This window comes from Myotis yumanensis, unplaced genomic scaffold (genome assembly GCF_028538775.1).
Source record: "Myotis yumanensis isolate MYYU_CA2020_CCGP unplaced genomic scaffold, mMyoYum1.0.hap1 SCAF_17, whole genome shotgun sequence".
In the NCBI taxonomy this organism is placed as follows: domain Eukaryota; kingdom Metazoa; phylum Chordata; class Mammalia; order Chiroptera; family Vespertilionidae; genus Myotis; species Myotis yumanensis.
The window spans coordinates 30,014,231-30,041,090 of NW_027223768.1; the positions used below are offsets into that span (position 1 = coordinate 30,014,231).

Below are 26,860 nucleotides of genomic sequence, written 5' to 3' on the forward strand. Positions count from 1 at the left end.
ATAAGGCGGAGGTTTCATGGTGTGGACAAGCCAGTGCAATGTCAGCCTTCAAAAAATTCTGTTTGTAAACCCTCCTTCTTAAACCTTCTTACATCACCTCATTTTTGGAGGCGGGGCCGGGGGCGGGGGGGAGTCAAAGGAATGCAAGGAATTCCTCTATTCTCTCCCTGCCCCCACCCTCCACACACACATCTCACCCATTATTTCCCACACATCTTTGTATTCTTTTCCTCTCTCCAGAAGTTCTGGCTGACCATACTAATTTTATTGCTTTTATTAACCCTGATGCTTTTTCTACCTTCTTTTTGAGAGCAGGGGCAGTGTCACGGTCCTCTGGGTCGTCGGCACATAGCACAATGCCTAGGGCACAGAAGCCACCAGCTACATGTTTAAATGGATGAATGAATGAATGAATGAATGAACCGAGACCATAATTCATGAGTTACTCTGCACGTGTGTATTGACCCCCGTAATAAACATGTACATTCCAACCTTTTGTGTGGATACGACAAGCTCATTAAATGTGTTATTGCACTTAGTCTTCAATGGCCCATTTCCCTGGCGAGAACACTGACTCTTGGGGTCCGCAGTTTTCTTACAGTCACGTAGTGAGCAAGCAGCAGAGGCCCCCAAGGCGAGGCAAAGGCAAAAAACAAAACGGGAGGGGGTTGAACGAGCACAAACCCGAACCAGGTTTCCTTAAAAATCTTTACTTCCTCCTAACACCTATGTTTTATGAAATTCTGCGAGGTAGACTTCAGTCTCCTCGTAGTGAGGTTCAGAGGAGTGAAGTGCTGTGCCCAGGCACACACAGCCATTCGCCGTTACACGGAGACGGTGCGTGGCAGGCCACATGCAGCTCTGCAGCCAGAGAGCTTGCGTGTCCTCCGTGCCTCCCACCGCACCCCAGAAAGCCTTCTATCCTCATGTTCTTGCTAATTTTACCATTTATCTTGTGCTTTATGCAACTGAATAAGTACCTTTGAATCTGTTTTTGAACCAAAGTGGAGAAAAAAGTTGAAGGTGAATAAAATAAATTGGCTAACATAGGAACAAAGCCACATTAAAGGAATACTGCCTGCATAATAGTCCCGATGGAGAGGTGGGGCCAGGGAGCCAGGCGGAGGCAAGATAAGGCCTCTCTTCCACTTGCTTCTCACAGACGCAGTCCTGCAGGCAGCATGTTGGTCTGTAGGTTGGAGGAAAATATCAGTGTTTAGGACAATCCTGAGAAGCCACCCGCCCTGAGTGGCAGGAAAGCATGTGAGCCCTTCCAGGCCTTGGAGCTCCAGGACACAGGTCCGATTTGTTGGTGCTGAATTCCTGCTAGCTCCACTCAGAGCCAGCTTGGTCCTGAGGGAAATTTACTTCTGTGTTTGTGACCTCTGAATTTTCCATTTCATGAACATCTTTATTACAGCACAAACATGCATATTGCTCACTGCTTATGTGCCTGGCCCTTGAGCTGTGCCCTGAAAATACAGACCCGAACAAGGCCAAAGGGAAAGGCAGAAAAAATAACAACAGTGAAATAGATGCTACGTTAAAGCACTTGTCATGTGCTGTGGGAACAGTTAATTCAGCCTGGAAATATACAGGCAGGCTTCCTGGAGGCGGTGGCGTTTGAGTTAGACTGTGAAGGATGAAGGCTTCTTTGAACAGAGAATAAAGAGTCGGGCATTGTGAGCCAAGAGAGAGACGAAGACAGAAGGTCTGTTCTTCCCCACAACCTCTTCCCTAGCCCCTCACACCTCTGGGCAAAAACTCACCACCAACACCATGCACAGTAAGGGCGGCACGTCTGTTTCCTTCTATAGAGCAAGGGAAGGGATTGCATTTTGATGGGTGTTTTGCCCCGGAGCCTATGGGCCTGGCAGTGGAAAGATGCTCATTTAATATTTATGGAAGAAAAGAGAGAACAGCCCACATTCCCCAAAACCAGAGCAGAACTGCATCTTCGGTCCCGAACGCACGGCGGGGCACCCGGTGACCTCTGTGTGCCAGTCGCACTGCCCCCTTTGCTTTGACCTCTAGGACACTCAGAACTAGATCTGTGGCAACTGTTGGAATCTTGTGGTCGGCTTCTGGCTGTGTCCCATTTACTGCCTTCCTTTCCTTCTATCCTCATGTTCTTGCTAATTTTATCATTTATCTTGTGCTTTGTGCATCTGAATAAGTACCTTTGAATCTGTTTTTGAACCAAAGTGGAGAAAAAAGTTGAAGGTGAATAAAGTAAATTGGCTAACATAGGAACAAAGCCAAGTTAAAGGAATACTATCTGCATAATAGTCCTGATGGAGAGAGAGGGTGGGCCAGGGAGCCAGGCGGAGGGAGGCTGCCAACTCTGCTGCGGGGCGGAGGGGGATGCAGGGGGGGGGGGGGGGGCGGGGGGAGATGGCTGTTCACAGCCTCCTCAAGGCCTTGGCGCTGCTCCGGGGCAGGCCCACAGGCCCAGGTTCCTGTGCACATGGACGTGCCGCTCCGAGTCCTTTAATAAACTTCGAGCGGGCCACAGGCCTTGGGAACGAATGGGCAGGGAGGCACATGAGTCTTCTGAAAGGAGCCAGACTGTCTGCAAGAGCAGCAGCCCACGTGGGCATCACCTCCTGCTTCCTTATCTGATTTGGTGGAATGGACAGCCAAGCTGACCAAGGAGAAAAGCCATAAAAAGTAGGTCTAGCAGCAGAAGCTCTGCTCGGCATACTGCAGAGGCCGTACTCGGGGCAAACAGACCGGGAAGCAGCGGGAAGATTTATTGATTCTCATTCATATTCTCATTCATATTTTCTCTCTCTCTCTCTCTCTCTCTCTCTCTCTCTCTCTCTCTCTCTGTGTGTGTGTGTGTGTGTGTGTGTGTGTGTGTCCCTCCCTCCCCCCTGCCCTCCTGCTGTGAGTCCCAGGCAGCCCTGCGCTCTCCTGTTCTGTCCCAGCCCTGAGTCAGACTTCTGCTTTCGGTGTCAGGACATGTCGGAAAGCAGCCCCAGGAGGTGTCCATTCAGTGGGAAACCCTTGCCTTGGCTTTAGGTTTAAGTTCATGGAAGCATTGTTTTTACTTGTCGTTTTAAGGACAGATAGTGTTCATGGTTGCGGTAGCATGACCACGTTCCTTTCGTGGACCCTGGCGACTTCAGATGGCTGGTTTGAATGACCCGTCATCCTTTCTTGTGGCCGCTTCATGCTGGCCTTGCTCCTTGCTGGACCTCACGGTGTTCATAGACTGAGCGTGGAGCTCTTGACTCGCTGTCGGGAGGGGGCACCATGGGCTGTGAATCCAGTTGGGGCCAAGGTGGCTCTGATCAGCTGCCCTTCTGCCCAGAGGAACAGCAACAAACGTGGGACCGTGGCTGCCAGGGGAGGGAACACCTTCCAGGCTGGTGCCCTGGGGCTTCCTCCAGAGGAACTGAACCGGCCTCTCGGAGTCACAGGTTCCCCTGTGGCCTTCGTCACGCCCTCCTCCACCAGCTGCTTGTCCTGCCTCCACTGTGTGCAGACCCTGGGGACAGAGTGTCGGCAAGGCAGGCAGAGTCCCTGCCCATCCAGGTGACAGGCTGGCAAGGACCTTGGACAAGTCAGTGAGCTTAAGGAGTGCAAGGTGGCATCTGAGCTAGGACCTGAGGAAGAGTAGTAACTGGCCAGGCAAAGAGGAGGAGGAAAGACAACTCAAGTCGAAGGAACAGCATGTAAGGCATCTCAGAGGCTCCAGAGAGTCTGGCATGGTTGGGACTCTCTAGGAAGAACAGCATATCCAGGCCACGTGAGGTATGAGCCAGGTTCCACAGGCCCAGGGCTACAGCTCATGTGCCTCTCCCATGCCAAAGCCTGGCAACAGGAGTGCAATTTGGGGAGAAAAAGGGGAACCAGGCCATGGCCCTGGAGAGCTTACCTCCACTAGCCCCCACCCCAAGCTTCTGACGACTAAGATTTACTCACATCTTAGCAGAGGCAACCGCAGTGTGACTGCCCAGTGAGATTCCTGACTTGCAGGTATGATAGCATTGGTATCAGCCACAGAATCTGGCCTCCTCCCCTCACCCCAGAGGGGCCGGGTCTGGCCAGGGAGAGGGAGCTTGGCTAGGAGTGGACCAGGGCTGAGTTTCAGGGACCAGGAACTGAGCAGCCACAATAAAGGGAGACTCTGGGGCCAGAGAGGCAGACTGGGCTGGACCCCTGCTGGAGAGCAGGACTGGGAGAGGCCAGAGGAGCAGCCTGAGGCGGTGTTGAGAGACAGCACTTGGAAGGGAAGAAGGGTGGCATCATAGAGCAGAGGGCAGGGGCCCAATGACGACCCCTGATGGTCCTCGGGTCCCTGCAGGAGTGAGGGTGGGCAGGCCTGTGTTACAGGAAGTGAAGACACAACACTTTCCCTTCTAAGTTGGTCTGGAGAAACCTTCCTAATGCCGCGACCCTTTAATACAGTTCCTCATGTTGTGGTGACCCCCAACCATAAAAATTATTTTCGTTGCTACTTCATAACTGTAATTTTGCTACTGTTATGAATCGTCATGTAAATATATGATATGCAGGATGTATTTTCATTGTTCGCGACCCACAGGTTGAGAACCGCTGGTTGAGTCTGTTGAGCTCTCCTTTTGAATGTGAGGCCCAGGAGGGCAGAGTTGTTGTGCAGAGCAGCGGGAGGGACAGGAGACTGTGTTTGCAGCCAGGAGACTTGAGTGTGAATCCCAGCCCTGCCTCTTGCTAGCCCTGTGGGGTCAGGCAAATGACTTACCCTCTCTGAGCTTCAGGTTCGTATCTGTACAAGGGGGTAAGAACATCTGTGCCAGGGTGCTCAGGACTAACTGGCATAGCAGTCGTGCACGTAGATGCCATTGTCTCCTTGACAGATGTTTCCTCAACTCTCAGCCACTCAGATGGGCAGTTTCTCTTCAGCCCCTTGTGGAAGGCTGCGGGGCTGGGGGAGAGCTGATCACAGCACCTACACAGCAGGTGGATCTATCTGTCCTCCATCATCCACACACCCGTCTGTCCGTCCATCCATCCACCCACCCACCCACCCACCCACTTCTAGCTTTCTGTAGACATGTTTTTTAAACCAATAGCTTCACGATGTCACCATCAGACCACCAAATGGTCTGCTTCAAACCTCTGTATTAATTTGCTAGGGCTGCCATAACGAAGTACCACAGAGTTGCTGAAATAATAGAAATGTATTGTCTCGCAGCCCCAGAGGCTAGATGTCCAAGGTCAGAGTGTCAGCATGGTGGGGTCCTTCTGAGGGCTGTGGAAGTAAGGGGGGCTTTGTCCCAGCCCCCTCCCCGGCTGCTGGTGGTTTGTGGGATTCTTTGTTGTCTTTGGCTTCCGGCGTATCCCTGATCTCTGCCTTCATCTTCACAGGGCTTTGTTCTTGCATGCGTATCTGTGCCTGTGCCCAAGTTTCCCCTTTTTATCACATTGGATTAGGGGCTCACCCTACTCCAACATGGCCTCATCCTAACTAATTATATCTACAACTACTCTGTTTCCAAAGAAGACACCGTGTACAGCCCTGTTGGGGATGCTGAACTGAATCTAGACAGGATTCCCGGTCTGGGGGCTGATGAATTAGCGGGGGAGCTCAGATATTTACATAAAAGACTAATTTGTGGCACAAAGTGTTGTTACTAGAGCAGAATGGAGATCCTGCTATGTCCAGAAAAGGGTTGAGCAGCTCTGGCTGGGAGGCTCAAGGAAGGCTTCCTGGAAGAGGTGGCATTCCTCAGGCCTTTGCTGAAAAGAGAGGATTTGGACCAGTGGAAGTGGGCACTGGGGAAGGGAGAGCAGACCGGTGAAGGCAGCATATGGGCTCTGGGTTGGGGGTGGAGGGAGGACACGAGGCACGTGTAGTCCTTCTCTGCCTGGGAGCGAGGCAGTGAGGGGCTGTCACACACACAGGCAGGATGCTCGCTGTGTTTGTGCGTCTGTGCTACAAGCTGTCGGGTCCAGGTTTGCATCATCGTGTCGTCTGGACGTGTCCCTGAATCACACACCTGTATCATAGCTCGAGCACACTGCAGGGGGAACTGTGAAAACTGTTTGTGTGAATAGATTCATTTAGCATCTCGGGAGCACAGCGAAGCCCTTTTATTTGTTCTGTCCCTCAGACCAGATGCACTAATAGGCCTTTTATAGGCTCCCAAGTGGAGGGAAAGGCCTGGCTGTGGGAGTTTCATCTTTGTTAGCACAGAGAGGCTTTTTAGAAGACGCTCCCGCAGACAGGCCACATCTGCAGCCCGTGGTCTGCCCCTGGGCTGGGGCATTAAGCAGCATCGGAGTCACGAACATCAATTCTGCCTCGCGGCCTGCGGGCTTCCTGGCCGAACAGTCACACCTCAGCTCTGCTGCCGACAATGCGGCTCGGCAACCACCTTGTTGACCGTGTAAAAACCAGGCAGGCGGCGTGCAGCAGAGCCGAGCCGGCGGGCTTCGCTGCCCGTAATTGCTGGCGCTGTGCCCGTCCTTGAGCAGATCCTGATGGAAACAGGCCTCGGGGAGCAGAGCCTGGGTCGAGCCAGTTAGATGCCCGCCGGCTCCTTACAGGCCGACTCCCCGTAACGAGGTCTGCGCTGCCCGGTGCTGGAAGCACGGGCCTGACACCTCACTGCAGAGCTGGGGGCGCCCGCCCAGCACTGACTACCTGGCACCCCTCCTGGGCATGGCTGCCCTCGCCCACACCCCCCAGACTCCTCTCAGATGCTGGTCAAGCACAAGATTTCATGGAGAGCCCTGGCTGGTTGCTCAGTGGTTAGAGCGTCGGCCGGTGGACTGAAGGGTCTTGGTTTGATTCTGGTCAAGGGCATGTGCTTCGGTTGCAGGCTCGGTCCCTGGCCCTGGTTGCGGTGCATGTAGCAGGCAACCAGTCGATGTGTCTGTCTCTCCCCGTCCCTTCCACTCTCTCTAGAAATTAATTGGGGGCGGGGGGAGGGGAGATCCTCAGGTGAGGATTTAAAAAAAAATGCAGACATGGAGAGCTGACCTGGGTGCCTCCTCGGCCTGTCCAGCACCCACTTCACCCTCCCCACAGCTGCTGCTTTCCTGGACGGCGAATCCCCAGAGTGGGGCCTGTGCTTTCTCCCTCACACCCCTATTTCTGCGGGTGCCTGACACAATGTGGGTTCAGTAGATGTTTGTCAAATGTGAGGTGAGACCGTAGGAACCAGGGACCTCCCAGGGCTTCGGCTCCCTCACTTCACACTGACGTGGCCCGAGCCTCGGTTTTCTCATCTGATAACTGAGGGTCAGGTGGGGGGAATTAGCCACTCGGCTTAGCTAGATACACATTTCCCCCTTCCAGCTGCTTGAGGTCTGGGACCTGGAGGAGCAGGGGTGGGGGACCCCCAGTCCAGGCTGCCATTTCCTGGCTGTGAGGCCTGAAGGACGCCCCGGCCCCTCCTGGGCCTGTTTCCTCCTCTGTAACAGAAGCAGAACAGAGTGATATGTGAGGTCCTTTCAGCCCAGCTGTTTGTGGTGCTAGTTAAATCGTTAGGTTTGACACCCACATTCTGTCACCAGCCATGGCACACATAACCCCAAATAGGGGCTCAAAGAAAGATCATTTTTCATTTGATTTTCAAATGCTGAGGTGTGTGATTTGCGTATCTTGGGGCCTATTTTACTTTCCACTCTGCACTGTACTGCTGCAGAAACTAAAAGGTGTTTGCATTCCCTGAACAAGTCAGCGACTGTGATGGGGAGGGGTGGCAGTGTGACCTCCGGGGATGCTCCCGACAGTCCCAGCCTGAGTGCTGGATCCGAATTCGGCAGCTAGTGGCAGCGAAGGCTGAGTGAGTCTGGAGGGCTTGGTGAAAGGGGCGATTTCAAGATGAATGAAAATACTGACAAAGAGGATTGAATTAATTGGCAAAAGACAGGCCCTGGAGTCCAATGCTTTAGCCTGGAATCTCAGTTACATCACTTAACCTTCCAAGTCTCAGTTTCTTCATCTGTCAGATGGGGCCACTGATGGTACTTACTGTGAGGTTATTATGAGGATCGAATAAAATACAATATGCAAAAAGTAGATGGCACACCACCCAGCTCTCAGTGAGTGTTCGGTGTTGTTACTGCCGATTATGGTTGCGGGAGCATTAGTTAGGGGTGGCAGGGCGTAGGACAGACTGCAATTGAAATTGGGGGGCCCAGACATAGGGGAGAAGGGCAGAGTAGCTTGGAAGGGAGGCCGCAGGAGGGAGGGAGGGCTGATCATAAGGGGGTAAGAACAGGCAGGGAGGGCGACCCTGACTCAACTAGGCAAGGGTTCCCCAGGGGAGGATGGCCGAGGACAGGAGAGACCAGGAGGCCTCGGAGGTGAGCGCTCTGAGCTCTGTCTTCGGAGCACTTTCTATTGTCTCTTCAGCGCATTCACATCATGGTCTTGGCTGTATTTTTAGGGAAACTGTAGTCACATGGGGCCTGTGTCAGGGCGAGGGTCCCAGGAACACGTCTGGCTAAAGTTGGACTGTAACTCGGCTCTCCAGCTGCCACCTGCCCCTCGACTCTGTCCCTGTCGCTCTGATGGCTGCTGCTTGGTTAGCCCCAAATCACACACCTCAGGAAGCTCATGGTGTCTGTCTGGCCCAAGACCTTCATGCATTTCTCGAGGTGAAGGCGAGGCCACGGGAAAGAGACTTGAGGAGCCTGTGATTTTTCTCTGTCGGCTCCTGGGGCTGGAGCAGACGAGAAGCTGCAGGAGGGTCAGGTGTGAAGGCTTAGGACAGTGATGGCGAACCTTTTGAGCTCGGCGTGTCAGCATTTTGAAAAACCCTAACTTAACTCTGGTGCCGTGTCACATATAGAAATTTTTTGATATTTGCAACCATAGTAAAACAAAGATTTATATTTTTGATATTTATTTTATATATTCAAATGCCATTTAACAAAGAAAAATCAACCAAAAAAATGAGTACGCGTGTCATAGGTTCGCCATATTACTGGCTTAGGGAGGAGGGGTGTTGTACTGAGAGCCTGAGCTGACCTTCCCTCTTCCCAGGTCTTGTCTATTTCTGGTGCTTCTCAGCAGGTGCCCTCTAAAATCCCCCCAACCCTAGCCTGGCAGAGGGGTTGCGGGGAGCGGGGGGGGGGGGGAGGGAGGCAGGGAGCGGGATGATGAAGTCTGTGGCTTTCTCCTACATTCTCAACACAGATGAGATAAATGCCTATCACCCAGGCATGTGCGCTGTCCCACCGGTCTGCCTTCTGAACCCCCCACTCCTGCCTGGGCAACTCCGACCAAGACCAAGCCCCTCCCAACCTGCTTTCAGCCCTGCTGACCGCTGACGCTGACGGGGTGGGAAGGAGAGCTTGAGTTTGCAGCCCGGAAAAGAGAGGGCTGCTGGATGAGTCCTTGGCTGTCCTTGACTTTGCAAAGTATGGACAGGAGGAAAGGGCACTGACCAGCCACTCTCCATGTCTGTTAAGAGCAAGTGGAGTTGGATTTAAGTGGAAGCAGACAAAGCTGTGTGTGCATTGTCTGCTTCATAAAATTGACCACTGACCAGTATAAAACTGACGATTGGACAATTGATACAGAATAGGCCTTCAATAGAGAGAGTAGCAGTGAGGGCTGGGAGAGCCAGGGCCTTGCTCTCCCAGACTCTCTCCATCTGTGCAACGTAAGAATATGAGCCCCACGTGTGCTGCAGGGCCACTGCGGTTCCAAAGGCGACAGTGTGTGCCAGCTTGCTGCAACCATACACAGGGCATGGATGCCAGTGGTCACGTTGCTATGCCAGGGGTAAAGGCCGGCTGCATTGGATGGGTGAGAAGACACAGGACTGGACCAAGTGCCTCTTGAGGTCCCTCTCCGGGCTCCTCTGCCTTTGTGATCAGAGGAACCGCTGGCCACTGCGAAACAAAGGAGGAGAAAGGGAGTGAGTCTGTGAAGAGGCTGTGCTGGCGCCCGGGGTCTCTAATCTTTGAGGCCGGGAGATTGTTACTAGAAATGAGGGTGGTAACCTAAACTCTGAAACGGCAGGAAGTCAGAGTCCTCCTACCCAGACCCCAGGCTTTGTGTGGTGCCTCGGCCCTCCCTTCCTTTAGACGGCACAGCAGGTGCAGGAAGGGCCCCTGCCGTTGGGGCAGGTTCTTAGGTGGCACCAGACACTTCCCACCTTTGACCCAGGGGATGGCACCGTGGTGTCTGCTCTGGCCCGGGGCCCCTCTCCCTGCTTGGGTGCTGCTTCCTGGTGCTGACAGCTGGGTGTGATGGGCAACCCCCGAGTGAGGGGCCTCCCCCTCCCAGGGCTGGCTGCCGACAGGGTACACTCTGCCCTTCAGTCCCGGGCACCATTTCTGAACACCGACCCCATGCAGGGCACCTGGATTCTTCCTGTTCATTTAGCAGCTGGTCTGTGCCCTCTTGCTCTGGGGCTGGGCCTCCAGAGCAAAATGAGAAACTAAGAACACAAGCTTGGGGTCACAGGTTTAGTCCAAGAACGGACCACTGTTCTTCAAAAGCAGGTGCTGTGAGCACGTGCTATGCGCCCTGCGCTGTTGGGCCTGGCCCTGCCAGGGACACAGAAATAGGAGGCGTGGCTTCTGTGCTCAGAGATCTCGCAGGAGAGCTGGGAAGGCAGCATTTCATCCTCTCTCTGATGGAAGCACCAGTGGGGAAAACATGACATGGTCAAATCTAGGCTTGTAGTATTAACGGGCAGCACTTACTGAGGGTGTGCTATGGGTGTCAGGCACTTTACATGCGATATCTCCGGTGGTCTTCCTATGGCCCTGGAGAGTTGGTAGGCTCCCGGGGGATTTCCCGCAGGCTAAGTTATGGGAGACCCCAGCCTGGGGTGCTGAGAACTGACAGGGGACCCGGGTGCAGTGCTTCTGCTGCCCCTGCCTGGTTCCCCCGTGCCGGCCAAGAACACTGCAGCACCCCGCTTGGAGTCAGCAGGCTGAGTAACGGCGCGGGTTGGGAAGGACACATTGTCCAGATGTTCAGCTTCTGGGTCAAATCAGAAGCCCAGAGGTTGTTTCTCGTTGTGAGAGAGAAACGTTGAAAATAGTGCAGGCTAGATCCTGCAGCCCAGCCAAGGGGCCTCTGAATTCTGTACAGGGTTCAGGACCAACTTCTGCCATCCATGCATCGGTCTGTCCCTGCGCCATGGGCTTGCAGGGATAGCGTGTGAAAAAACACAGAACAGAGGAGGTGGAAGGGATGCAGCCACTTGATATGCACCACCAGTCCCCTAATTCTGCATCAGCTGCTTCCTGAAAATTAAAATGTCACTTTCCCAGATGCATTGATGTGGGTTACTCTACCGGAAACAGGCTTGCCGCGGATGGGGGTGTGGCTGGTGGGGGCAAGACAGAGGGCCTTGGAAAAGAGGGCCTTTGGCAGATCGAACGGCCAGGCCCCTTTTCAGAGGAGCTGGTGCCCGAGCCCAGCGCAGGCCACAGGCCAGAAGGAGGCCACGCCCCGCCCTCTGTGGCAGGGAGTCTGGGATTTTGTGTGAACATGCAGTGTGGGAGACAAGTTACGGTGCTTGCTCTCTAGGAATGAGGTGTCATCTGGGATTGAAATAAGCACATCCTACATCTGCATTTGGCAAAAGAAGCTTAAGGGGCTGCCATTGAGGGGGGTGAACAGTCCTGAGGATGGAAATGAGTTCTCAGCCCCAGTCCCGGGGCAGGAGGCAGTCCTGGGTCTGGGTGATGAGCACTGGCTGTAGTTTCTCATGATCTCATTCGTCCTCAAAGGTGTTCACTGCACAGCCCAGGCCACGCTCAAAGCCCCCTGCGCATGGGAGTCCTGCCCGTGTCTCCGTGTTCAGTCTACCAGGGGAGTCCTCCCAGCCCCAGGGGCTTGGCTCTCCCCAGGGCCCTGGAGACCTGCCCAGGGCGCTTCCCAAGGCACGCCCCCACTCTTGGATCTTTGGGACCCCAGCCCTGATGGCAGAGCTCGGGTGTCAGCTGATGTGGGCCCTGATCACTGCTCTGTAGACTAGTTGAATGAGCTGCCAGCAAAGCCCTGCACCTCTCTGAGCCTGAGTCCCTCACTGTGAAAGAAGGGTAGCTCTTCGTGGGCTTGTGGGTGAGAGCTACCCTTTTCTGTCCCTTAGAAGGACTCTCACTGGATGGAGGGCTCACCCTAACGCAGAATAAGTTCATCTCAAGATCCTTACCGTATTAATCTGCAAAGACCCTTATTCCAAATAAGGTCACGATTGAGGTTCCAGCTGGACGTACCTTTTGGTGTCCACGATTCGATCTGCTACACAGAGGGAGCACAAAGCAAGGAGAGTGACAGTATGGCCTTACTGAGATGCCAGGGGCCGGCGGCTCACCTGCTTGCCTGGGCCATCAAGGCTGGATGTCGTCAGAAGTCATGCCCCGTCCTGAGGAATCAAAGGCCTGATGTACCTAGTGAATCGATCCCTCCTTAAATGCTCAGGGGTCTCTGCTTCTTGGCCTCTCTCCTCCCCTGGGCCAGGTCTTCTCTCTGCTTCAATGTTCTGTGCCTGAATTCTTTAGAGAAGTTGCTGATGGATAGGGAAAGAAATGAGCTGAGAGGGGTGGCGGGACAGGGCTAGAGGTTATCAACATATGCTGAGAGAAACTGTCCTTTTCCTGAAACCAAGGCATTTTCCCCAGCAGAATGGCTTAGCACGTGGGCATGGGTGGGGCCTCTGGTGGTCAGGGTTAGAGTCTTAGCCCCTCAGTTTCTTCATCTGAAAAAGGACAGTGATTGTGTCCTCCTGGGGGGCTGCTGTCAGGAGGGCGTGAGGCAGCTCACACCACCCGTTTAACAGCGGTGCCTGGCCCATCATTGCCCGCACCCCACCGGGACCGCCACCACGAAGACACTTTTCTGTGGCAGGTGGCATGTCTGCCATGGTGTCATTCCATGTGCTGTTCCCTTTTCTACCTAATTCCAGCTCATCCTTCTAGAATCATCTCAAAAGTCACCCCTTGAAGAATGATACGTACTACATTTACTCAGCAACTGTTAAATGTCAGGCACTCTTCTTAAAGGCTTGCCGATGTTATCCAGCTTAATCCTCTGGTAGCCTTATGAAGTCAGGAGCGATATCTGCTTTTATAGACGAGACACGGAGGCTTGGGAACAAGTCTGTCTGATTTCCAGAGCTTGTGCTCATGCTGCCTGTCACTCCATGCCAACTCCACCAGCTCCCGCCCACCGTGGGCCCCTAGAACCTTGGATTTAAGCTGAGAGTTTGCCAGTCCCCTTTCAGACACCCTTTAGGGACCAGGGACTCATTGGAGTCATCCCGCTGGCATTCCCAAAACCCTCTCCCCCCCTCCCCCCACCCCCCCACCCCCCCGAGGCTCAATCCCGGACAGCACACAGGAGGGCTGAGCCAGGCAGGGAGGTGAGGAGGCGGCAGGTAGTGTGTGGCCACTCACAGGGGAGCACGCAGAGAGCAGAGGGTCATGATCACACCAGCCATCAACCCAGAGTTCTGAGACCGTGGTCCATGGGTCAGGTCAGGCCGCCTGCATCAGACTCACCTGGGGGCTTGTTACCAATGCCAATGGCTGACCTTGCCAGGGAACATCTCGCTCTGTAGATAGCAGCCTCTCCAGGTGGTTCTGAAGCACGGCCACATTTGAGACCTGTTCATCTGGTCCAGCCAGAAGGCACGTGATTGGCCCAAGGTCACACAGTGGCGGAGCTGGGACCACTCCGAGCCTGTGTTCTTTCTCCTGCTCTCTGTGGGTTTCAGTTTGGGGATGTGTGTCTGAGTCTAATAAAAACCAAGCTAAATGCCTTTTAGTTTACCTACGGTTTCCTACGATTCATACCTTAGCCTCTGCTCATTTGCTCATAATGTCACTGAGAACTGATATTGCACATGTTAGATACAGTTTTACTCTTTTAAGCACCAGGCTCCCATTTGCTGTGCCGTCAGGACTCTGGGCGGTCCACCCCCTCCCACAGCTGTCTTTCCCTCCGTGTGCTGCCGGGACCCTCCTGCTCCTCTTGGCCTCATTTTGGTGGGCTCGAGAGGGGCCAGGCCCTCTTTGGATACAATCTAGAAGAGGGAGAACACTTTTTCAAATAAACCTGGAAATAGCTTCTCAGAAGGCCCTGCAGCTTGGGGAGTGGGGTGTCGATTCATTTCAGCTTAACCACCGCTCATCAAAGGCCTCCCAGGCTCAGGGCCCTTGCTTGGTGAGCTCTCAGACGGATGCGGAGATGGATGAGGGAGGCACAGCTGCCGTCCCTGCCCTGAGGCAACCTCTGTCTCCCCATAGTCCAGTAAGTCCTGAGCTGTTTAGCATTCTGTGTGGGCCTCACACGCCCAACACATCAGGCCCTGCTGTGGGCTGGCAGGACACTGGCTGGGCAGGAAGGTCGGACTTAGCCCATCACTGGTGCCATGATCTGTGTCAGCCTGTCCCCGAGGCTGGGCCTTCCCAGGGGTGATTCGAGGGACCCTGGTAACAACCGCTCCAGACAGACCCTGCGCCTCCCTGTTGCGGTGGCCCCTGTCTACAGATGGCCAGTGTGAACAACGGTGATTCAAGGCAAGAGCCCTGATCCACACCCTGGAGTTCTGTTTCTACCTAGCGTTGTGACCTTCAGCAGGTCGCTCTACCAGCTAAGCCCCAGTCTCCTCAACTGTCAAACTGTGGGGGAGACCCCTGCACCCCTCCCTGGAATTTTGGCTTGAATGAGAAAATGCACTTGAGTATGTGGAATAAGCTGTAAAGCACAATAAAAAGGACTATGCTATTATAATCACAAATTGTTCGTTCTCAAAGGGACTTCAGAGGTGAGCTCATCCAGTGGGTTTTTTTGGACCAAGGAATCCTTTCCCAGAATGAAATCTTACACCGAAGCCCAATACATGAAACAGGAAAACCTGGCGCTGCTCTGCTGGGAGTTTGGGGACGAGGCTGTCTAGCTGGTGAGGACGGGTGTGAGGGTGCTTGCTCAGGGCTCGGCCTTCATGTGGCTCAACTTAATTTCATTTCGAAACTTTTCACCTTCGTGGCACCTGTTAAAAACCTTCATCTCAGGGCTACTTCTAAATATCAGCTCGCTGAGCTCATGTAAGAGATTGAAAAAAAAAAAAATTGGTCGGGCAGGGATGATGAAATCAGTATTAGGTCAGTCTGATTTAAAGATGAGTGAAAATGGAAGTCCCTTAGGATTTTACTTATTCGTTCCTCTTCAGGAGCTTCTGTGGTGTGCACTGAGAAAGCAACCTGTAATCTCTTTTTCTCTCTCTCTGCTAGACCACAAACATCAGAAAGAGACATGTGTGTGTGCATGCTGGGGGCATACACATCACCTCTTTCACCCTAGCATGGGCCTCACAAACAGGGGGTTGGCCACAATTTATTCACTGATGCATTCATTGATTCACTGACCACTGATGGAGCATTGTATGTACCAGGCATGATACTGAAGGTGAAAAACACACACCCACACAAAAATACAATGGAGAATAAAGCATTGTGCCCACCTTCAGGGAGCTACTGCCTAAGGCAGTGGTCAGCAAACTGCGGCTCACGAGCCATATGCGGCTCTTTGGCCCCTTGAGTGTGGCTCTTCCACAAAATACCGACTTCTGCACATGGGCCACGAAGTTTCAATCACACTGTACGTGCGCGCCCGCACGTGGTATTTTGTGGAAGAGCCACACTCAAGGGGCCAAAGAGCCGCATGTGGCTCGCGAGCCGCGGTTTGCCGACCACTGGCCTAAGGCAAAGACAAACAGGCAAAATGCTGCCTCTTAACAAGAATCTGCGATGGAGGAGCATGTGGCTGCCCCAAGCCTGGTACCACCAGGAAGGTCTTCTGACCGGGGGTCAGGGAGAGGCAGGGAAGCTTGCTGGAGTAGATGACTCCTAAGCTGAATCCTGAAGGTTACGTAGGAGTCCTGTTGAAGGAATGGGGTGGAAAATGATATTGATGGGCGTTATTTCAGGACCTGAAATTGCTCAGTACATGTAGACAGAGCATATAGAGCCACTGATGGGCAGGCGAGTTGGTCCCACAGCTTCATCAGTCATGTCTCAGTGTTTGAATTGATCCATTTCCATCCACCAGGGGGCAGTGAATCTGCAATGGAGACTCCAAACCCCAAACTCCAGGGGCTCTGCAGTAGGGGTCGAGATAGGCACCAGTTAGCTGAAACATGGAAACAGCCTTCCCATCCTTAGGCTCTGCACAAATACAGAGGGCGCCTCATCCCCCCACACTGATGTAATTTCAGTGTTGGGCAGAGGGGGTTCTGGGGGACACTACCCTTTCCAAAGAGAGGGTCTGGAGGAAAGAATTTCAGAAATGCTGCCTGGGATATCGTCGTCTTTGACATTCGTAAGGCTCACTAGCACGTTAAGGCTCTGAGAAGTCCTCCAGTAAAGCAGCAAATTTAACATTGTCATGTGGCTCAAATTCATTTCATTTTGAAACTTTCCACCTTCACGGCACCTGTTAAAATTTCACCGAACATTTAGAAAAGCAAGAGACTTTCCCAGGCCTCCAGCTAGAGCCTGTTCAGAGCAGAGGGCATCCTGGGCGTGGGGTCTTGCCCATCATTCCTAGGGCACGCTGCTGCTATGGGAGCTGGGGAGCATTTCAGAGCAGAGGAGCTGCTGTGGCAGCACAGACTCGTGGTCGTGAGTCACGCGGTCACTCCTGCCCACTTGGGTCTAAAGCACGTGGCCAAATGCCTGGTCATGGCTGCCTCTGAGAAAAGAGTCCATGACCAACTTCTCCAAAACAGCGGTGGAAGTTAGCAAGCAGAGCCCTAGACCCCAGATAAGCAAAGCCGTCAGGCCACATCAGCTCTGTGTCCACAGGGCTGCCGGTCTTATTCTCCGACTTGCAAAGGGGGCTCAAAGGCACTTCTGGAATTGCAGACAGCTCTTTCCCGGCTCACCTGCGCGTCGGGTGAGCCAGTGACGTTCAGGTGGGGCTGCCCCGGGCACCCAGGATGAGCGAGGGCAGCACCAGCATGGCACTCTGGGAAAAGCCAAGAGCTTCAGAGAGTCAGCATAGATCCGAGGAGACTGTAGCCGGTGAGTGCTGAGCTGCCCCCTCTGACGACACGGCCACAGGTGAACGACCTGAGGGGCGTTTGGCTGAGGAGCACATCCAACTCAAGGAGGAGCTACGTGTCCACCGTGGACGCACACTAAGCCTTTAACCTGCGGGATGCTCCTCTGTACAACCTCCTGGGATAAGTTTCGTGTTAACTCCTCAATATTTGAAGAAGTGCTTCCTTTTCTTTAGCCTTAAAACATCTCATTTCGTCTCAAGACTGCCCCTGCCCTTTAATGTTGAGAGTGGGTAAGAAGACTGTGTTTGAACCAATTCCTTCCTTTTACAACATTAATGAGCTCTGTGATTTCATCTTTCCATTGATTCATTAGCTCATATTTATCTATTATTCATTCATTTATTCATTCCACAAATGTTTACAAAGGGCCCCTAGTTACCAGGCGTTTTCCAAGTTCTGTAAATAGAGAACAAAAGAGACAATCCCTATTCTCTTAGGGTAGACTATATATATATATATATATATATATATATATATATATATATATACATACATATTAAGTAAAAAATATGAGATGATATGCAAAGTACTGTGCTAGGCCCCTGGGAACTTCCTGAGGTAATAGGATAAAGATGTAAACAGCCGGTATCTTGTTTGGGAACTTCGGCTTACAAAGAACAGAACCCCTCTTGAAGAGGACACAGTAAGAGTCCATTTCTTGCTGTTGGGAAGCCAAGAAGAGTTTAGGAAAAGGCAAGTGAAGGCGGTCACCAAGCCAAGCCCAGAAGGCTTTGGCAGAGATGTGAGGGACTGGGAGCCTTGCCCGTGGGGGCGGGCTGGAAGCCAGAGCTGTGACCCGCAGAGGGACCACATGGCCCATTAACACGCGTGTCATTCTGTCTCCCCCCAGATCGTGTTCCGGAAGATCAGCGACGTGAAGCGGGAAGAGGAAGAGCGCATGAAAAGGAAGAATGAAGCCCCCCTGATCCTGCCCCCAGACCATCCTGTCCGGAGACTCTTCCAGAGGTTCCGGCAGCAGAAAGAGGCCAGGCTGGCGGCCGAGAGGGGGGGCCGGGACCTGGATGACCTGGACGTGGAGAAGGGCAGCGTCCTGGTGGAGCACGCCTCGACCAACCACAGCCTGGTGAAGGCCAGCGTGGTCACGGTGCGCGAGAGCCCCGCCACGCCCGTGTCCCTCCAGACCTGCCCCCCGGGGGCGGGGGCGCCGGACCTCGCCAAGCTGCACGCGCCCGGGTCCGAGTGCCTGGGCGCCAAGGCCGGCGACTGTGCCAAGCGCAAGGGCTGGGCCCGCTTCCGAGATGCCTGCGGGAAGGGCGAGGACTGGAACAAGGTATCCAAGGCCGAGTCCATGGAGACGCTCCCCGAGAGGACCAAGGCGGCAGGGGAGGCCACCCTGAAGAAGACGGACTCATGTGACAGCGGCATCACCAAGAGCGACCTGCGCCTGGACAACGTGGGCGAGGCCAGGAGCCCCCAGGACCGGAGCCCCATCTTGGCCGAGGTCAAGCACTCCTTCTACCCCATCCCCGAGCAGACGCTGCAGGCCAGCATCCTGGAGGCCAAGCTGGAGCTGAAGGAGGACATCAAGGCCCTGCACGCCAAGATGACCCACATCGAGACACAGCTGGCTGAGATCCTCAGGATATTAGCGTCCAGAAGGTCTTCCCAGTCCCCCCAGGAGCTGTTCGAAATATCCGGGCCCCACTCCCCAGAATCGGGGAGAGACATTTTCGGCGCCAGCTGAGAGGCCTGTTCATGAACAGTCAGAGACAAAAACCGACCCCCCCCCGCCGCCCTAGGCAACACCCCCACCACCCACACCTACATGAGCAGCAACTCTCAGAGCAGGCTCTTCCTGACAGAAAACCAAAGTGGGACCAGTTGCTTGGGCACACGCTCTCCTGCCGTCAAAGGCGTGGGGAGGAGAGTGTGCACCGGGACTGTCTTTGCACAATTTCGGAAGAGGGGGCATGCGGTCTAAAGGGTGTTTCCCTTCATTTTTAATTTTTTACTGCCGTGATATTAGTAAAAGATGAAAACTACCAGAAAAGAGCAGCCGCCATTTGGACATTGGTGGGGGAGCACCGAGAACCCCTCATGTGGGTCTGTTCCTTCTCCCAGTCCCCAAAGACTGTGGTGGGCACAGGACTTCCCAGCATTCCCTGTCCTTGTACAGCCTGTGTCTGGCATCACCGTCTATTTTCCTACAGTTGTCGTTTGTAACGAGCTCGGGACCAGGGGAGTTGGAGGGACAGGGAGGGGAGAGCCTTTCAACTTCCTGTCTGTAATGGTTAAGGCCAAAAAGCAGCTGAGGTGCTGTGGGTGCATCCCACAGACACAGAGCGGGGACTCCCCCGGCTCCTTTCTCCAAAGAGGTGGACCAAGCGTCAGAGCTGGAGAGGGGCCCTTGGGATCCAGGGATTCTCCGCAGCTGGCTCCTAAGGATGTTCCGAGGGGAGGGCTCTGGGGCCCCAGATGAATTCTGGCCTTGCTTCATGCCACTGGCCTCGTCACCAGGCCCCTTTGCTTCCTGTCCTTCTCCGCCTCTCCCCACGTGCTCCTGTGGCATTCCTCAGGGTATGGGACATCGGCAGGAAGGGTGATGAGCCCAGAGTTGCTTCATTAGCCAAGCAGACACACATAACCTCAGAAAAATGATTGTAGCAAGTGCTCTGTTTCTATTATCATTCTCATTGGGATTGCCCTTCAGAAGTCTGGATTTTGTCGGCTGCATGGGGTCGTTCTAGGACACGCAGGAGCCAGGCTTGGCCTTATTTTTAAGCTACTCTCTTTACCTCCTACTAGAGTCAGTAGGACTTCAAAAAGAACTCTGAAAAGATTGCAAGGCCATGATGGTCCTCGCTTCCGGAGCTGGGAAAAGATTGCCTGGGCGCCAAGGGTGCCTATGTCTGCAGTGGGTTTTCCAGAAGTCTCTGTGAGGTGGTGGAGAGAGGTGGCCATGGAGCCATGGTCCGTAGGGAAGGTCTGAGCTCAGGACGATGATCATGGGGCCGCCTGTGGGCCATCCAAGTCCCTATGCCACAGTCCTCGGGGACTCTCCACTGCTTCCTACGACCTGGGGCAGGTCATTCCTGTGGTGGGCTGCTGTCATCGGTGTCTGGGAAAGGCAAGAGAAGAGTTCCCTCCCAAGCAAAGTGGGGCTCGCCCAGGTGTCGGCCCTGCAGAGAGGAACCAGGACCCTTAAAAACTGACAAGCAAGGTTGGAAGTTCAGTTCTAAGAACTCAGCTCTGGGAGAGGGAGGCCGGCATGCAGGCAGTCTGGCCTGTGAGTGACAGCATGGAGTGCCAGGGCCCTGGCCTCTGTGCCTGCTACGCTGCAGCAGCCCTCTTAGCGCCTGTGCCCGCAGTGTCTTGCTGCAGAGAACCTGGACCCCAGTGCTGATTTCCCTGGGACTGAGAGGACCCGACAGGTCAGGACCTGCCCCAGCAGAGATGGTCAGTGGCCGTGGCGCGACCCAGGACTTGGCCCTCAGTCATCTGGGCAGAGTGGGGCTGTCCTCTCCTGGCTCCCAGGGTAGGCACAGATGGCCCTGGGCAGCCAAGTCTGGAGGTCAAGGCCAGGGACCTTCCCCAGGGGTCCCGCGCTCTCATGCGAAGCTTACAGGGGTGGCCCCAGGCTTCCCGAGGCTGAGAAATGATTAGATTGAACCTCAGATGGAAGCCTAGAGAGAAGACGAAGTGAGATTTCCTGAGGCCGAGCCATGATGGTTTGTGATCCTGGGTAAAACCACGGGCTCTCAGCTTCTTTAAGTTGAGAAGCTGCCAATGAGTTCTTGGGGCAGAGGCTATAAAATATCCAGAATCCCATCTATCAGCTTTTCCAGAAACGTTCTGGCTTGCCTTTCCTTAAACATGCTCCTCACCTGCTGGAATCCCAAAGGTTCGGGGCTGCTGCATTTAAAGGAGGCACGGGCCCTGACCACTAGCAGCCAGCTTCAGATGCACCTGCCCACTCTCCAGGCCCCCGCCCAGCCCTTCCGCCTCCTGTCATCTCCGCCCGAGGGGCACAGGTGTCCATTCAGAAATGACTCCCCATCTGGGTCTGAGGGGCTAAGATGCTGATGCCTGAGGCTCTGAAGCCCAGACTTGTTTGGGGGGAAATAAAGCTTCATGAATGCGCTCCTAGGATTGACCCTTAGGACTCAAACTGGGCTTGACTGGAAGCCCAGGCCTGTTCATCTTGAGGTCACAGGGCCCACTGCACGTGACAGCGAGAGCACACGTGTCTGTATATGCTTTTGTTCTCCATTTAAGGGTTTTAGGGACTTTCGCTGTAATTGTTTTCTTGGGGGGAGGGGGGGAGATTTTTTAAATGAGCCAAACCTCTTCTTTCATGTTTATGACATGCACTGGGTCGGAGGCTGCTTTGTGCTAACCACCTGCGCTTGCCTGAACGCTGCTCTGGGTTCCCAGTAAGCAATGACTGAACCTTCCCCTGTAAGCCATGCCATGACCCTCCGAAGGCCTGAGAAAAGGGAGAGTTTTAAGAGGGTTAGAGGGTAAGGTTTTAGCACTAGAGGAGAGGAGCCTTCTGCTAAAGCAGCGGTTCTCAACCTGTGGGTCTCGACCCCTTTGGGGGTCGAACGACCCTTTCACAGGGGTCGCCTAAGACTATCCTGCAATCAGGTATTTACATTACGATTCATAAGAGTAGCAACATTACAGTTGTGAAGTAGCAACAAAAATAATTTTATGGTTGGGGGTCACAACATGAGGAACTGTATTTAAAGGGCCAGAAGGTTGAGAACCACTGTGCTAAAGGAAGGGGTTAGAAGAGGGCAAAGGTAGATACAGAGCAGGTGGCGCCATAGGGTTAGGGGAAGCCACAGTTGGTGCTGCCAGGCAAGAGGCCTCAGAGGCTTTTAAATCTCCTTTTAGTCATTTAGTAGCTTCAGTTAACCGAGAAATGGTATTTGTAAAGAGGCCTGAATCTGTTTAGAAGCCTCTAAGTACCAATTAACGTTGCTTTCCCATTCAGATCCTTTAGTTCTGCTGCCGCGATCTTCTCTAATCTAGTCCTGAGAAAAGTTTGGGGGGATTGGGAGTTCTGCATAATGACCACTGACGTGCTAAATAGTCTTTAGTAAGGTTGCTCCATTTAGTAAAAAAAATGCACATGAACCAAAACTAACTTTTAACATAAAGCCAGCTGGGGTCCCTGAAGGAGGGCCGTCCTCAGGGCATTCAGATGCCTGGGCCCCCATTTCTCAGAGGTATTCTTGAGAGCAAAAGAAACATTCCTAACTAGTCTGAAGGGGGCGCTTTCAGGTTGGGAGTTGTTTTGTTTCACTACTAGGACAACTAGGACAGTGTGCCTTTCACGGATACGTTTTGTTTTTTGTTTTTTTTCTCCTAGAGAACAACTTTTGCTCTAGTTGTTCCACTCAGGCCCAGGTGTCCCTTCATTTCACAGAAATTTTCCTGGCTGTTGGCAGGCAACCTGATGTCAGTCTGGCCTGTCTGTGACCGATTTATCCTCTCACAGAGACCAAAACTCTCACAAGGAGGTGGTGAGAACTCTGGTGAGATTTATTTGCTGGACCCATGACCATTGATATTTTTCATTTTTGCTCTCAAAAATTCCAAAGTAATTATACCAAAATTCTAGTGCACTTCTAACAAGGAAACAAACGAGCAGAATGACCGCTGAAACCGAAGAAATGAAGCAGTTAAAGAGGTTCTGAATAAAGAGGGAGAGGGAGCTCAGAATCCCAGAGGAGACTCCCCAAACCGGACGTGAGGGAGACTCACAGAGGCTGTGAGCACAGAGGGGTTCATTAGGGTACCCCCTCTATTCTGAAGGAGCTGCCAGGGTCACTGTCCTTTGCAGGTCGTTTCTTTTGGGTCCCACTTCTGACACCAAGGAATGTGACCTAAATAAACAGGCAAGCTCAAAACTGTCAAAAACTAAAAAATAATTTTAAAAAGATGAATTTGGGAATAACAGAGGAATTGCTATTCGGGACAAGCAAACTGCAGCAAACTACAGGCGAGTCCTAAATGGCAGTTCCTCGGCCATTCCTGAGAACTCATCTTCTTTGGCAATGTTGAGCTTGCCTCTCTATTCAGGTCGACAAAGCCAAGTGTCAGACTTTTGTCCAAGTCTGTGTGGGGACTACCTGAATGCCTTAGGAATGCCAGGTGTCGGAAGAACCTTGCCTCCCCTTGTGCACCTTCTGGGAAATCCTGGGTGGAGATGCAAATTGAAGTGCATTTGACGAAGTGCAATAACGATGTTTAGCCTTAAGACCCTTGAATGGAACTCCAACTCTACTGGAGCTGCCAACACTCCTCCCCCTATCTTCCCCCTCACATAGCATTGCTTAAACAGGAGGCCCACTGCAGGCCCACTGGGCCCCGGACAGCCTCTCTTCTGTGTAAATCATTGTACTGTCTTCTTGCTCGCTTCGGTAAAAATTACCTTCACCAGCTCCTGTGCCCTCCAACTGGAGGAGATTTCCGTGTCCTCTCAGCACCGAAGGCAGCCGTCAGAGAAATCACCATTTTCTGGAGAACCAAGGTGTTCATGTGGAGAAGTCTTCATTTCCACCCCCCGAAGTTCAATGTGAATTTGCCTGAAGCTTAGTTTCACGTGAAACTTCTTCACGCGAGCTTCTCAGACTCATTCTGGAACCTCTAGAACTGGACTTGAATAACCTGCAGGTGCCGGACCGGTGGAGGCCCTCTGGCCCACCATCAAACCCTTCCTAGAGCCATTGTCTCTTTCTCTGTGACTTCTGGATCCATTAGTTGTACAATGAGAAGCTCACGGATCTTGTATCAGGATATGAACTACCTTTGTGTTGAGAAAGATTCAAACGCCCCCGATGAATGTATTCTCTTAATATTCAGACGCTGTATTTCTGCATCAGTTGGGACTGTCCCCATCCGACATCCTGCCAACACTACAAGGACATCTACTCATGGGCAGTTTGTCATCCAGGGGCTTCTCCTTAGATTAACACTCTTTCCATTGAGTCCTGCCAAATCCTGCACTGGGTTTTCTTTTTCCTTGGCATCTGTCACTTTGTTCAAATGAGCATGAAGAAACACAAGTGCAAATGAGCCGATACTATTTTTGTGGCAGGTGGAAGATGCTGCCAGGAACTCCCTTGTATGTCTGCAACTTGGGAATGTTAAGAGGAACATTTGGGTCCCTCCATTGATGATATTCCCTTCTCAACATTTTTAAACAAGCACAAATGATATTTGTAAAAAAAAATGTTTAATTTTATTTATTATGGTAATAAACTATTTTATACATGACACTTCCTCTTGCCTTTCCTTATATAATTTCAATTGGGTGTTCGTACCTAAGATGACAGAACAAGAATGGTACTTCCTACTCCTTTTTGAGAGCTTGGGAAGCTCTAATGTGGAGGCACCTACAATTGTGGGTTTTAGAGAACTTAAAATTCTAGAGTCCTAGCCGGGTTTCTCAGTGGTTAGAGCACTGGCCCTTTGACTAAAGGCTTCATCCCCAGTGTGTGTGGGAGGCAACCAATCGATGTCTCTCTCACATGTATGTTTCTCTTTGTCTCTCCTTCTCCCTTCCACTCTCTCTAAAAAATCAAGGGGGAAAAAATATCCTTGCGTGAGGATTAAAAAAAAAAAAAATTCTAGAGGCACCAAGATTGTGTGTCAAAGTGAACAGTTGTGAAGGGGCTTTGCAATATGACCTGAAGTAGAGCTGTGTCTGTTCTACCTGTTACAGAGACGTCTTCAAAGCCTGCGTCAGTGGAAAATTATGGCACAACACACTGACTTAACACTTATCTGGAACTGACCTCCACTGAGAAATGTACTTTTTTATTTTGAAAAATCTGGATTGAAATTTGTAGTATAAGATATATGACTGCTATCCTGCCTTTTAAAATATAGTGTAAAAAGACACCACACCTAAATCTTTTCAGAATGATTCGGTGTGGACAGGTTGACAGAACGAGTTTGACCTGTGCTTTAACTCACTGATGTCCTCAGAAGCTACGAGGGTAGAGGGCTGCGTGGCCCTGAATTAGCCCTCCACCAGCTCTGTTTCTGTCCTGCTCTGGTTTTAATAGGCATGGCTTCCTGCCCAGGGCAAGGTTCTCCACAATACTGCCAACCTGAGTTCTTTCTTAATACCAACGAACCACGATTCAACAGGGGCACTTTTCTTTTTACAGACAGTACAACTTCAGGGGTGAGCCCTCTGTGATCTGCAAGCCATATTCAGGCCTCTGCCTGATGTCATAAGGCCACAGCATGAATCCAGCATTTTTAATGACATTCTTCTCACACCCTGTTACTTAAATTGCAAAAAAAAGCATAATAATTTAAGGGTATATTGCTTAAATTTTCAAATGATTGGTAATCGTGCCAAAGATCTCCCCTAATAAAGCAGTAAACATTACATTCTTTAGATGTCCTCAATGGAGAAAAAAAATCTCCATGAATATGATTTTTATAATTAGTCAAAAGAAAGGCCTCAGAGCCTGGACAGTGTGGCTCAGTGGCTAAGCATCGACCCATGAACCAAGAGGTCACTGGTTTGATTCCTGGTCAGGGCACATGCCCAGGTGGCGGCTCATCCCCAGTAGGGGGAGTGCAGGAGACAGCCAATCAATGATGTTTCTCATCGATGTTTCCATCTCTCTATCCCTCTCTCTCTCTAAAAATCAATAAAAACATATTTTTAAAAAAGAAAGAAAGGCCTCAGAGAGGTTTCTTGACATGCTGAGAGAGGCCACCCCATTAGGATAAGCTGCCTGTAATAGTAGCCCTACTGAATGGATCCGTTTGCCAGAAAACAAGCTCATTACATTATGGTTAATTTCTTATAGTCATTATTTTAAATAAGCAAGTGAGCAGTATCCATTTCTTTAAGGGGAACCCCCTCCCACTAAATTACTATTCTCCCAACATATAGATCATTATAAAATTATTATGATTGATTTTTTTCTAGGTCTGCAGTCTTGAATAGAATAAAGGTTTTTCTGCTGTCACTTCAAACAAATTAATCTGAAGAAATAATACGATACTTTTAAGTCTCTTGTGTGGCCCCAAGAATTAGTCAAAATGATTTAAGATCTGGCTGTCCTTCAGATGTCCTGCTTGCCTCCTTGGGGATGGTCTTGGCAATCGTGCTTGGAGCGCTTCGGCTTTTGCGAGGTTGGGGTCAAAGGGTCCTGGGGCTGGGAGTGACCCTGGAGCCTTGTCTAGCCGTTTCCCAGCCTACACCTGACGTTGCCAGGGCTGACGACTACAAAACATGACTGGCCAGATATTCCTCAGCTGAAACTACTGCCTGACCAGGCACCTCAAGTCTTTCATTTAAAGAAACGCCAAGATTTTAGTTCACTTGCACCAAGAGAGGTATGTTATCATTGTCATATGATAGCTGGGGAATAGCAAGAAGCTTAAGCAAGAAAACACTGGTCCGGCATAATTGACATATCGGCTAATCGGTCCTCAAATATACAGCTCAACACAGTAATCACTTAGTAACTCCTGAGAACCACTCTAAATCATCTAATAGCTTAAAACAAATTCAGGATTATTACTTTCAAATATATTCCAACATAAAGAATGAACAAGCCTACTTTTTTTTATATAAATGGTCTCTCTGAAGAGTTCAAAATCTTTCCTATGACTTATACATGTACACACACTTCCTTACAATCATCATCACACTCCTCTTTTCCCCTTTTGGAAAAAGCCCTTTTCTTTCATGTGAACTTCAGCCCAACTCCCTTTGACTGACCACAAATCCCGAATCAGCATCAGTCCATGAAGTTTTACTGTATTCTTTTGAGTGCTCACTCCCCAGCCTCAGGCCCTCCTTAAAAGGACCCAGCACCTTG

At 51.9% G+C, this 26,860-nt stretch overlaps 1 protein-coding gene across 2 annotated transcripts in view; it reads left to right on the forward strand.

Annotated features, from left to right (window-relative positions):
- The window catches only part of KCNH1 (potassium voltage-gated channel subfamily H member 1), a 260,977-nt gene extending 236,693 nt beyond the window's left edge, over positions 1-24,284 (forward strand). For both annotated transcript variants that reach the window (XM_070396298.1, XM_070396299.1), the window contains exon 11: positions 17,887-24,284. In XM_070396298.1, the coding sequence (XP_070252399.1) occupies positions 17,887-18,741 (855 nt within the window). In that variant the 3' untranslated portion in view covers positions 18,742-24,284. The remainder of the gene's footprint in view (positions 1-17,886) is intronic.
- The last annotated feature ends 2,576 nt before the right edge of the window (positions 24,285-26,860 follow it).